General features: G+C 56.0%; 1 protein-coding gene across 5 annotated transcripts in view; it reads left to right on the plus strand.

Annotated features, from left to right (window-relative positions):
- UBE2F (ubiquitin conjugating enzyme E2 F (putative)) overlaps window positions 1-10,340 on the plus strand; it is a 53,387-nt gene that overhangs the window by 42,089 nt on the left and 958 nt on the right. For all 5 annotated transcript variants that reach the window (XM_042950723.1, XM_042950719.1, XM_042950722.1 and 2 more), the window contains 3 exons: window positions 2,338-2,395; window positions 4,566-4,598; window positions 7,130-7,192. In XM_042950723.1, coding sequence (XP_042806657.1) covers window positions 2,338-2,395; window positions 4,566-4,598; window positions 7,130-7,192 — 154 coding nt within the window. The remainder of the gene's footprint in view (window positions 1-2,337; window positions 2,396-4,565; window positions 4,599-7,129; window positions 7,193-10,340) is intronic.

The raw sequence follows: 10,340 nt of genomic DNA on the forward strand, positions 1-10,340 counted from the left end.
AGGTGGGTGGGTGGGAAGGCTCTGAGGGGTGTTTAGTCTCCGTGGTAACCAGCGAGGCGCCTGGAAACGATGAGGAGCCACTCACCACTCCTCAGACTGTCTGGTACGAAAGCAGATATCCGGTGGGATGTGAGAGAGGGGGAGACAGCAGGCTGTCACATCATCACGGGAGGGTGGTTCTATCTGGGTACTTTTGTTGGTCCTTCAGATCTAAGGTCTCCATTTAACTTACATTTGCCCTTGGACTCATCAGCTGTACTTGTAGGGATTTATTTGTGGGAAGTAAGGTACCAGATTTAAGTATAAAGACCTCATCTAGTGAAAAACTAGACCGCGTCCAGCGGTGGCTTAGTCCACAGCTGACTTGTGGCGTCTCCTGAATAAAGAGAAAGACAAGCCTGGCCCACGCCCTCCTGGTCCATAGTGAGTGCCGGGCACCAGCTACCTGGATCCCTCACTCAGCACTACTGACCGGTGCCTGCTGCTCTGGGGGCCTTGTCTGGTACACAGCGGTCCTTCCCTGTCTCTGTGAGTCTTGCTCTGCTCCCACCGGCGGCCCTGCCCTCCTCCTGGCTCAGGGTCAGAGGTGAGAGGTGCCGTGTCTGTGGGATTAGAGGGCCCCGGGCCTGGATTCCAGTGGTTGCACTCGAGACTTTTTCTTCTGGGGTCCAAGCTTCTGGCGCAGTCCCTGAGGCACCGTCTGCTCCCTTGGCTGCTGCCCTCGCTGATGGCCTGTCACCTGAGCTCCTGCAGGATTGCCACCTGCTGAGGCTGGGCTAGAACTTCCAGTGACCCTGTGCTCCCTCCACAGTGTCACTCTGCCCAGACCTGTGGCTTGCGACCATGGGCGCCGCCTGCCCGATTATGGGCACTCCCCACTCCTGCCCGTCACTGCCCTTGCTGGGCGCACCTGGCCTCCGGGTTTAGAGCCCTCCTGCTCTGGCTGTGCTGTCGGCGGGGAAGCTCGAGGGTTCTGACTGGTCAGCCAGTTCAGCCGGCTTCGTTCCTTTCCTCCGCCCGTCAGCTCATGGTGGTGTTCTTTGCTTTACGGGGCTTGCCGGCTGGTGGGAGACAGGCATTAAACAGGTAAACACGTATATGATAAGGTCCATAAAAGAAGGATGAGAATCCAGGAAGGATTCTTCTCCCTGCCTCAGTGAAGAAATCTGTCACTGGATCGTATAAACACCAGGACCTGGCAGATGGTTTCCAGAAAGTTACTCAGATCTGTACAGGTTTCACGTCAGGCACAGGCCTCTGCAGGGCAGAGCCTTCTTTTTAAGGCTCAGAGTAAGTGGTAGTGGTCAATTTAAGGTTTTGTTTATTCCAACAAATCTTGGGCAATTAAGATTACAGCATATTTATATTTTCTCCTGATTGTAATTGATTTATCTGAACTTGAACACACTACGATTCAAAAATTCTGTTCACAGTAACAGTTAAGACCCAGACAGCCAGATACTGAGAGCCTGACACCGACATGTGACCTTAAGAAATGTTAGGTACGGATCAGAGCAACGGTGCGATACAACTCAGCAATGCCAAACTAAGTTTTCCCCAGAAAGGAACTTGGCAATGAATTGTAGTTTTTCAAAGTATGGAAAAATCATTTATGTGAGAGTATCGAATGGCGTTTATAGCTGGTGGAACCGTGATGAAAAGGACCCTGAGGTCCAGCTTGAGAGATAGGGCCTCACGGTACCTCCAGAGCCGTGTGCCCCTTCTCCGAACACGGTCCTCCCACCCACCGACTGCTGAGGACCATCCGGAGGTTTGGGTTAATCCACCTATATCCTTCATTTTCTCCTTTTGAGCTTTTTAAAGACAAAAACAGACAGGGTGTGAAAACGTGCGCTAGGAGCTGTCGTCAGGGTCAGCCCGCAGCCCCCAGCGAGCTGCCCGGGTGCGGAGGACCGTCATTCCCCATGCCCTTGGGCGTGTGGCCGCTGCGCGCCGTGCCTTCTCTCCTCCGTCCGTCGGAGAGATGGCCGTGCCTCCCTCGTGGGTCGCGGAGGCATCAAGTGAGGTCAGGGTCATTCTGACACACGCGTAGGAGGCCCTGAGCGCTAGGTTGACAGGTGTGCGTGGTGTCTTTAAGCTCCCGCGTGCGTCCAGGATCAGAGCCCTGCGTGGACAGGCAGCAAGGATGGCACGAGAGTTGGCCTTGCGGGCGTTCGGCCTCAGAGGTGGGGAAGGCCCGCGGCAGCGAGACGGAGGCTGCGAGGCCACGGGGGAGACGTGGGGCACGGGCGGGGCGTGGCGGCAGCGTCCGGCACGTCGGCGGCTCGCGCGACCGGAGGCTGCCCTCGCTGACCACTGCGCCCTTCTGCGTTTCAGTTTACTGAGAGAACATTCGATCGACGGCACCGGCTGGGCTCCCACAAGGACGTTAAAGGTAGAGTGCAGTGCTCTTGACCGCGGGCCCGGAGGCCCCTCCCTCCGGGAGCCGGTCTCCTTGCCGTCCTGTCCACAGCCTACTCCCTCCTCAGCCCCTGCCCGCCTGCCCGCCAGGGGTGCTCGGCCCAGCATCTGCCCCGGCCGGTTCCTCTGCCCCCAGTTCTTTCCGGGCAGCGGGGCGTTCTCGTTTTCTCCGCTCACCTCTCCCCTGTACCGTTTGTGCCTCAGCTCATTCACTGTTCTTCTCTTCCTCCGTCCCCAGTCTTGTGAGGCGCCTCACTCTCAGAGGAGAAGGGAGGAGAGCAGCCGGGCGGGTAGAGGGCAAGGAGGGAAAGGACGGATGCGGCCTCTGTTCCAAGTTACAGGGAGTTACAGGGAGCTGGCTGGGACAGGCGGTGGGTGGCAGGACAGCGGCCAGCTTTGCCCTGAGGGAGGGGAACGGGGAGCTTGCTTCTGTGTAGGCCTGAGTTGGTTCTGGTGGTGAGCGTTACGGGCACCCCAGGAGACCACCGGCTGTGGCTTCAGCTCGAGGCTGTCCTGCCGTGGCATCCGTAGGACGCCTGCGCTTTGCTTGCCGCCTCATCTTTTCGTCAGAAGCAGTCAGAGCTACCGGCCGGCGTTCGCTCCGTAGTGCACCTGACTCCTGCCGTCGTTTCCGATGGGACACGAAACACGCAGCCGGAGCCCTTGCCCTGGCGCTGGGTTCCCAGCCTGCGCTTCCCTCAGCCCGAGGCTCGGTCATCTGGACCAGGCCCGTTTTCCTTGGTGACCGCGTCCTGCTCTGACACTGACCGTCATACCAGCCCCACCCGAAAGGGTCGTGGGCGTCCCATCAGCGTGTTTGGGACGCTCTGAGACTGGCGGGCACGTCGCACCGTGCCGTCTTCCTCCCTGTCCCCCTCCCCTTCTCTTCCCACGTCTCAGGAGCGGTGTTTTCTCACACGTTAACTTTGGCTCAGTCATGCACGGCTTACAAAAGCTGTCCTAACTAAAACCACTCGTAAGTCCAAGTCTGTGCCAAATGCACAAAAAATAAGCATGGCTGGCAAGCGAGATGCTGCGTGGGATGCTGTCCCTTGGGTCACAAGGGGGAGCCCGGGCAGGCCTGGGCCACGTGTGTGCAGGGCCCTCTCCCCACCATCCGTCACACATGAACCCTCTGGGCCCTGCCTGTGGAAAGAGCTGCTGGGGATGAACTGACCTCATTCGTTATGTGCCTACTTACTGGTTCACCTCACAGAGACCATCCTCACCCCCGTCCCCTGCTCTTAGTGGAGGACACTGAGGCCCAGAGAGGCGTGCGTGGGCCACGGTGGCCCACAGGTGACTGACTGCACCGGCTCTGGGGCCCTGTCTAATGCTGTGCGTGACCACACCTGGAGGGGGCAGCACCAAGTAGGCCGTTTGGGGGAGGGGCCCAGGGAAGGAGTTTGGGGCCCTGTCCCGGAGTCGGAGGCCAGAGGACACCGCGCACTTCCACAGGCCCGGCCGTGGATCCTCCCGAGGTGTGGTCTGAGTATCGCCTGGGGCTGAGAATCAGCCTAAAAAAAGACAAGGCTGGAGCTGACGGCAAGGAAGGCTGAAAGGGAATCTGTGGTTGAGTCACAGATGGCCAGTCACTCCAGAGCGAACACAGTGGTTTTCCATTTTGTTTTAATGGAAATTTCTGATCTTTGAATGTTAGGAAACGTTACTAGCCTTCCTTGATTTTTGAAATAATTAGAGCAAAATTGTTAGGAGGCCCGTGGGCCCATGGGTGATGAGCTTACCTGCAGTCCCCAAGAGGCCACAGGTGCAGAAACAACAAATTTTATTGTAAAGATGACTCTCCAGAAGTCTGGACTACATGAGAGGGTGGCGAGGACGAGGTGGTGTCGGTGGGTTTCTCCTGAGCAGATGCCCCTGTCTTGGGCTGGGCCTCACCCGCGGGCACTTCACATGGTCCTTGATTCTGTGCTTCCTGCCCATACTGCTCACCTCCACATTCCCAGAGCCTGTTGTCACACTGAAGAGAAGTTGTTTTTTTTTTTAAGTTTCCGTCTTGGGAAAAACAGAGCACGTGGAGGATAAATTCTGACATGGTGCAATCCCCATCTCTTTGTCGCGCGTTTGAAAGACTTAGTGCACGAGAGCCTGAAACTTGTTTTCTTCTTTCTTTCTCGTTCCAGGATGTTGTTTGGGGATTAAACTCTTTGTTTACTGTAAGTACATTGACCAGAATCCCGAGTTTTTCTTGATTACTCTGCCTCCTGGTTTTAAACATCCCGTTAAGGATCACACAGAGGGATTGAAAACACAGTGCCCTGAGCAACATGCTGACCCCCTCGTTTCTGTCATATTCTTACTAGAGGAACAGTGACACGGGAACTGAGGGGGCTTTGGGGTAGCACATGGGGAAGGGGGCCCTGGGAGCCCTGCTGGAGTGGCTGTCTCGGCCCTCTGGGGCCGGGGCGGGGGCTGGTGCCATTCTGCTTCGTGTGGGCGGCCATTCCTACGGGGGCACCTGGCCCGGCCCCACTTCATGTGTGTCCTCACCGGCAGCCCTCTTCCCTCCCACGTGTCCTGGTTTGGGTGAAGGCGTATGTGGTCACACGACTTCTAGACTTTTCACAAACCTAGATCCGTAGAGTTGTTGTCTCCTCAGTGACCAGCTGCCCAAGTTTACTATCCTCAGAAAACAGCATGTCACAGGCAGGGGCTGGAGGGCAGGCAGGGGGCATGGGGAGAAGCTAAAAGCTCGTATTTGAACTTTTTATATAATATTCTTTTGACTTTTTACATTTTGGTCATAAAAGAGCTTTCTCTAAAAGAAATAAGCTTCAGGGGCGCTTGGGCGGCTCAGTCGGTTGAGCGTCCGACTTCGGCTCAAGTCATGGTCTCACGGTTCCTGGGTTCAAGCCCCGTGTTGGGCTCTGTGCTGGCAGCTCAGAACCTGGAACCTGCTTCGGATTCTGTGTCTCCCTCTCTCTGCCCCTCCCCTGCTTGGGCTCTGTCTCTCGCTCTCAAAAGTAAACATTAAAAAGAATTTTTTTAAAGAGATAAGCTTCAGAGATCTGTCTCTGCGGAGGGGGATAAAAGCTGTGATACTTCTAAACTCAACTTCCATGAAAATGAGCCCATCCTGGTCAGCGCACAGAACGGCGGGGTGTTGGAGGGGCAGCTTCCTGGCGCCACGGCAGGAGTGTGACGCAGCATCCGGGATCACGGTGCTCTGCTCTTACCTTCAGCAAGAATAAAAAGCCGCGGAGCCTCGAAATTAGGCCCTCAAGCTCCCGCCTCCCTTTGCCTTCTCCTGTGATGTCCCGGGTAACCACCTGCGGCACCAGCCACAAACCCCGCAGCTTCTGGCTTCGGCCCCCCCTTAACCTAACCCTGAGAAGGCAGCGCTCAGGGGCACCGAGCCTCTGTCATTTGCTTGTGATTGTGGTTTGGCTTTTCCATTGCCGTGTACGGTTTACTTCTGAGCCGTGAGGGCTGCGGCATGAGGGAAAATCCACCCAGCTGGTCGTGCTGCTGCTGCTTTGATTTAGCTCTTAATCTAGTGCAGCCCCCCATCTCCAGTGCTCCAGGCCTCCCCGATTCTGAGGAGCCAACCAGAATTGCTGATGAAGCCCGATGGTTATTCCAGCCAATGTACTCGTTTTAGGTCAGATACGTGGTAAGGAAGACAGAGAATTTTGTGTGTCTCGTGGTCTTTATATGCATCAGGTATCTCGTGTGTGTGCTTTGTATTTTTGCCAGTGTCTGGGACTTAGAGTTGATCTATTACAGAGCATAGAGGCCTCTGTGATTTCCTTGCAATATTTGTGACATATTGGTCATACCTTGTTATTTATTCCTAAGTCAGAAATACAGTCCCCAAACTTAACGTTTCTCCTGAAGAGAAGTACAGGCGTCTTTGCAGTGGCCACGATGGCTCTGGAAAGGAGGGACTTCTCCGAAGGACAAATGTCACTACCTTGGTTTTTAAGAAGAGGTATCGGGCCATATAGAGATAAGGCACGGCCTCTGATTTGAAATCTTTGAGGAGAGAGGAGTAGCTATTCCAGAGTTTTCTTTTTTAAGATTTTATTTTTTTTAAGTAACGTCTCCGCCCAACCTGGGGCTCTATCTCACAACCTCAAGATCAAGAGTCACGTGCTCCACTGACGGAGCCCCCCCAGAAGCCCCCCAGGATTTTCTGAGGCAGAAAGGTCTGCGGGGATGGGCCTCCTGGCACTGTGGCGCTCACTTGGGCTCCACACGCCATTCCTGCTGGGTACGAGTGCCGTGCTGTGAAGGAGGGTTAATGGATAAAGAGAAGATCCAGTTAAGGTCAGCCTGGAAGGAAGCCACAGACCTGCAGCGGCGGAGATGTTCATCACAAAGTAAAGCAAGAAATGAGTTTTTGAAGACAAGGGTGGGATTTTTATTCGGAAATGCTAACGAGAGTGGCTCTTTATCAAAAGTAGCATTAGAACTTAATGCGGTCACCATCCTCCATTTTCACCAAACTTTGGACAGTTGTATGTAAACATCCCCAGTCCTTCAGTCAGCCGTTCGCCCACATTTTGAAGAAGACACCCACACGTTCGGCACGCTTCCGTCCCGAGAGCCGTGAGCCGTGATGGAGTTTCTCTAGCTTGTCCCGTGGCTGATTAGCTTCCCGTCTCCTGGTTCGTAAAGTGAACACATGTGACAGCGGAAGAACGGGTTCTTGCCATGGTTTACTTTGAGTTTTTCTCTCTTTAAGGATCTTTTGAATTTTGATGATCCGCTGAATATTGAGGCTGCAGAACATCACCTGCGGGACAAGGTAAGCTCGCGGCAGCGCCCTGGGTTGGTGGCTTTCTGTCTCTTGAGCAGATAAACACGAGGCTGAGAATGTAGGTCTGGCCTGCAATTTAAAGCCATCGATAAGCAATTGATGAGTAATGTCTGACCCAAGGTCAGACAGAAGGGCTTTTATTAGATGTGGTTTCCTAGTAGAATTCAATCCGCGGGATTTAAAGCCAGTAACTGTCAGTTTTCCTGACCAACCGTGTGGGGCCCAGCGACCACCATCGCCCTGCCCGTCCTCCCGTTGCACTTAGGCTCATACGCTTGCTTTGCGGTTTGGTTGTGCTCCAGCATAATTGGATCCCGTTTATTACTCTTAATCTTCAATTCCTTTTTTTTTTTTTTTAACTTTTTTCCTCCAAGTCTGTGAATAAACCATCACTCACCCATTTTAGGAACTAATGGTCCATAAAATGGCTCTCCTGTACTTTTTTCAACCATTTCATTGTGGGCACTCAGGTTTTTCCCATGTTTTTCCCCCCCAACTATGACGGTAATGCAATAAATATCCCTTGTACGCACATCCTTAAAAGTACACGAACAGAGTGTAGGAGCAGGAGTCAGGGTGACGGCCCTGTGACTGAGACGGGGCTGTGAGAGACTGATCGGCTTTAGTTGGGGCCAAGCCAACCAGCCAGTAAGGCCTAAGCAGACGCAGCTGCAGGGCTAACTTGGTTTAGTCATAGAGCCTTGAGTTGCATTTTCTGAACCAGATTCCTCCCTGGTGAGCCCTCCGCACCCCAGAAGTTAGCCACCCAGCGCTGTTCCCAACACCCAGCCTGAACATGTGAGGTTCTAAATGCTGCGCTTAAGAGCGGGTGCTTCTGTGTACGTGAGGCCTGCTGCGTGTGTGTGCCAGAGTGTGTGCTGTTACCTACAACCTCGGGCAGAGGGGCGAAGAGAGGTGCTGCCTCAGCAGGGCCCCAAAGGGGGGCAGGAGTGCCCGCGAGAGCCGCGCCCCCCAGCACGAATCTGACACAGGCTCACGAGACCATGTGACGGGCACAGCAGGGGCCAGTGTGGCGTGCAGTGGGACCGCGGGGTCAGTGGGAGCTTCCGGTCAGGCAGAGGAGGCTGGGAGCAGCAGGGGCCTTCAGGAGGAGCCGGGGTGCGCGGGCCCCGGGCAGGGGTGCCCCCCGGCTGCTCTCACGGCTTGTGCTGCTTGGCAAAGCCTTGGTTTGTCCGCTGCACCGACGAGCCCTTGCGGGTGTGCTCAGGGCCCCATTCACATTGTCACTCCACTTGCCGCTGTCCCTGACAAGGGCTTCCCCACTCAACACTGTGTCTTATAGAAACCTAGTCAGGGGGAGAAAGGGCTGATAATGGGAATACTTCCAGGGCCACGTGGAGAAAGCCCTGTTACCCGTGGCCTATCCGTTTATTTCTCTTGGAAGGTTGCTTTCCATTCTTTGGATGAAATAAGGGGAAAACTTGGGTTTATAAGCTCTCAGCCCCAGTGAGCTGGACCTAAAGTCCTCCAACAGTGATGCCTCCACATGAATTCTAGGAAGTGCCCCAGCCCCACCCATGTCCTTATGCCGAGTCATGATGACAGTGACTGAACTTTTCTCGTTACTTTATTTCGTGGCCATTGTTCCTCTAAAGTTTCATGGTGGCCACTTCAGTGCCAGGTGAGGGGCTAATAACACTCAAGGATCTGTTGATGCACAATCACTGTCCCCAGGGAGTGCACATGCTAGTGAGCAGAGGGGGTGGGCGTTGGTGGGGCAGGAGGCGGTGATGGGTTCCCTGTCGTATGTGGGGTGCTCAGAGAAAGCCTTTCTGATAAGATGAGTAGAGATCTGGTGTGAACCAAATGGATATCAGGGAAGAGCATTCTGGAGTGTTGACAGCAGCGCAAAGGCCCTGAGGCGGGAGTGTGCTGGGGTGTTCGGAGAAGACTTAGAGCAGAGTTGCGGGACAGCCGTGACATAGAGAGCAGCAGCAACCTTGGGTGGCCTTTCCGGACTCTGTCCCACACACTTCTCAAAGACCGTTCACTCCCCTGTTAATCTCCACGAGGGAGGGACTCTTGTTATCCCTGATTTGCTGCTGGGGAAGTAGAGCCACCAAGGAGGTAAGAGACTTGCCGGGAAGGGGCAGAGCCCAGGATGTGAACCCAGGCACGTGGGCCTTGCTCGGTGGGCCCTCAGGCAGGGGCGGAGGTGGGATGCACGAGGGCCTCCTGGAGGCCGTGGGCTCCAGCTTCGTCCTGGGTGAGGGGAGAGCACAGGGGGTAAGAGAGCAGAGGCAGTTTTGGTCTCGAGGGCTGGACGGGGTGGGGGTGCCCGTGGGGTCCTCACATCCTGCGAGCTTTGGTTGCGGCCCCTTAGGCGCTGACGGTACTGCTGGCCTCTGGGTGCTGTGGGAACGGCCAAGTCGGGGCCGCCGGGAGGGCCGCCAGAGCTCCCCACTTGCGTCACCAAACCATTTCCAGACCCTTAAACCAGGAACCCGCCGACCTCGAAAGGGTCACTACGTGAGTGGAGTGTGGGCAGAGGAGGAGCTGCTCGGGCCGGGACTGGCCACCGGAGGGTGCGGTCCTCGCGGGGCCCCCCAGGGGCCCTGCTGTGCTCCAGACGCGCGGCGGGAAGGCACTGCTGCAGGGCGGCCCCTTGCTGTGTTGTAGGAGTTAAGAGGGGTGAGGTCTGCCTGTCCGATCACAGCGTCCCCACGCTGAACACGTGTGTTGTGAGGTGGGCGCGTAGCCCCAGGGCCTCTCGCCCGGTCCCGCAGGGCCCGGGACCTCGGGCGCTAAGCTTAGAGCAGGCCTGAGGGACACACCTGGGGTGCTTCGTGCCCGTGCCGGCCTGGAGGTGCTGAGGGCCACGCCGCCTCTCTTCAGCGGATGTGTCGGGCTCTGCCCGGCGCCAGGGAGGGGCCCCTGCCGCAGGCCCACCCCTTGGCACAGCCGTCCCTCGGATGGCGGGCCACACTCGTGCCGTGAGAAGTGGGTACGTTTCCAGTAGGCAGCAAGGTGTGCGGGGGTCGTCCTAGGAATTCCGATCTGGACGTGGGTCTTCGGAGAGCAGCAGCTGTGACTCACCCCCAGTTGTGGTCAAGAGCCCTGTCCTGACCTCCGTTGTCCCCTTGAGCACACCGTGGGCCACAGTCTCCCCATCTGC

This window comes from Panthera leo, chromosome C1 (genome assembly GCF_018350215.1).
Source record: "Panthera leo isolate Ple1 chromosome C1, P.leo_Ple1_pat1.1, whole genome shotgun sequence".
Taxonomy (NCBI): Eukaryota; Metazoa; Chordata; class Mammalia; order Carnivora; family Felidae; genus Panthera; species Panthera leo.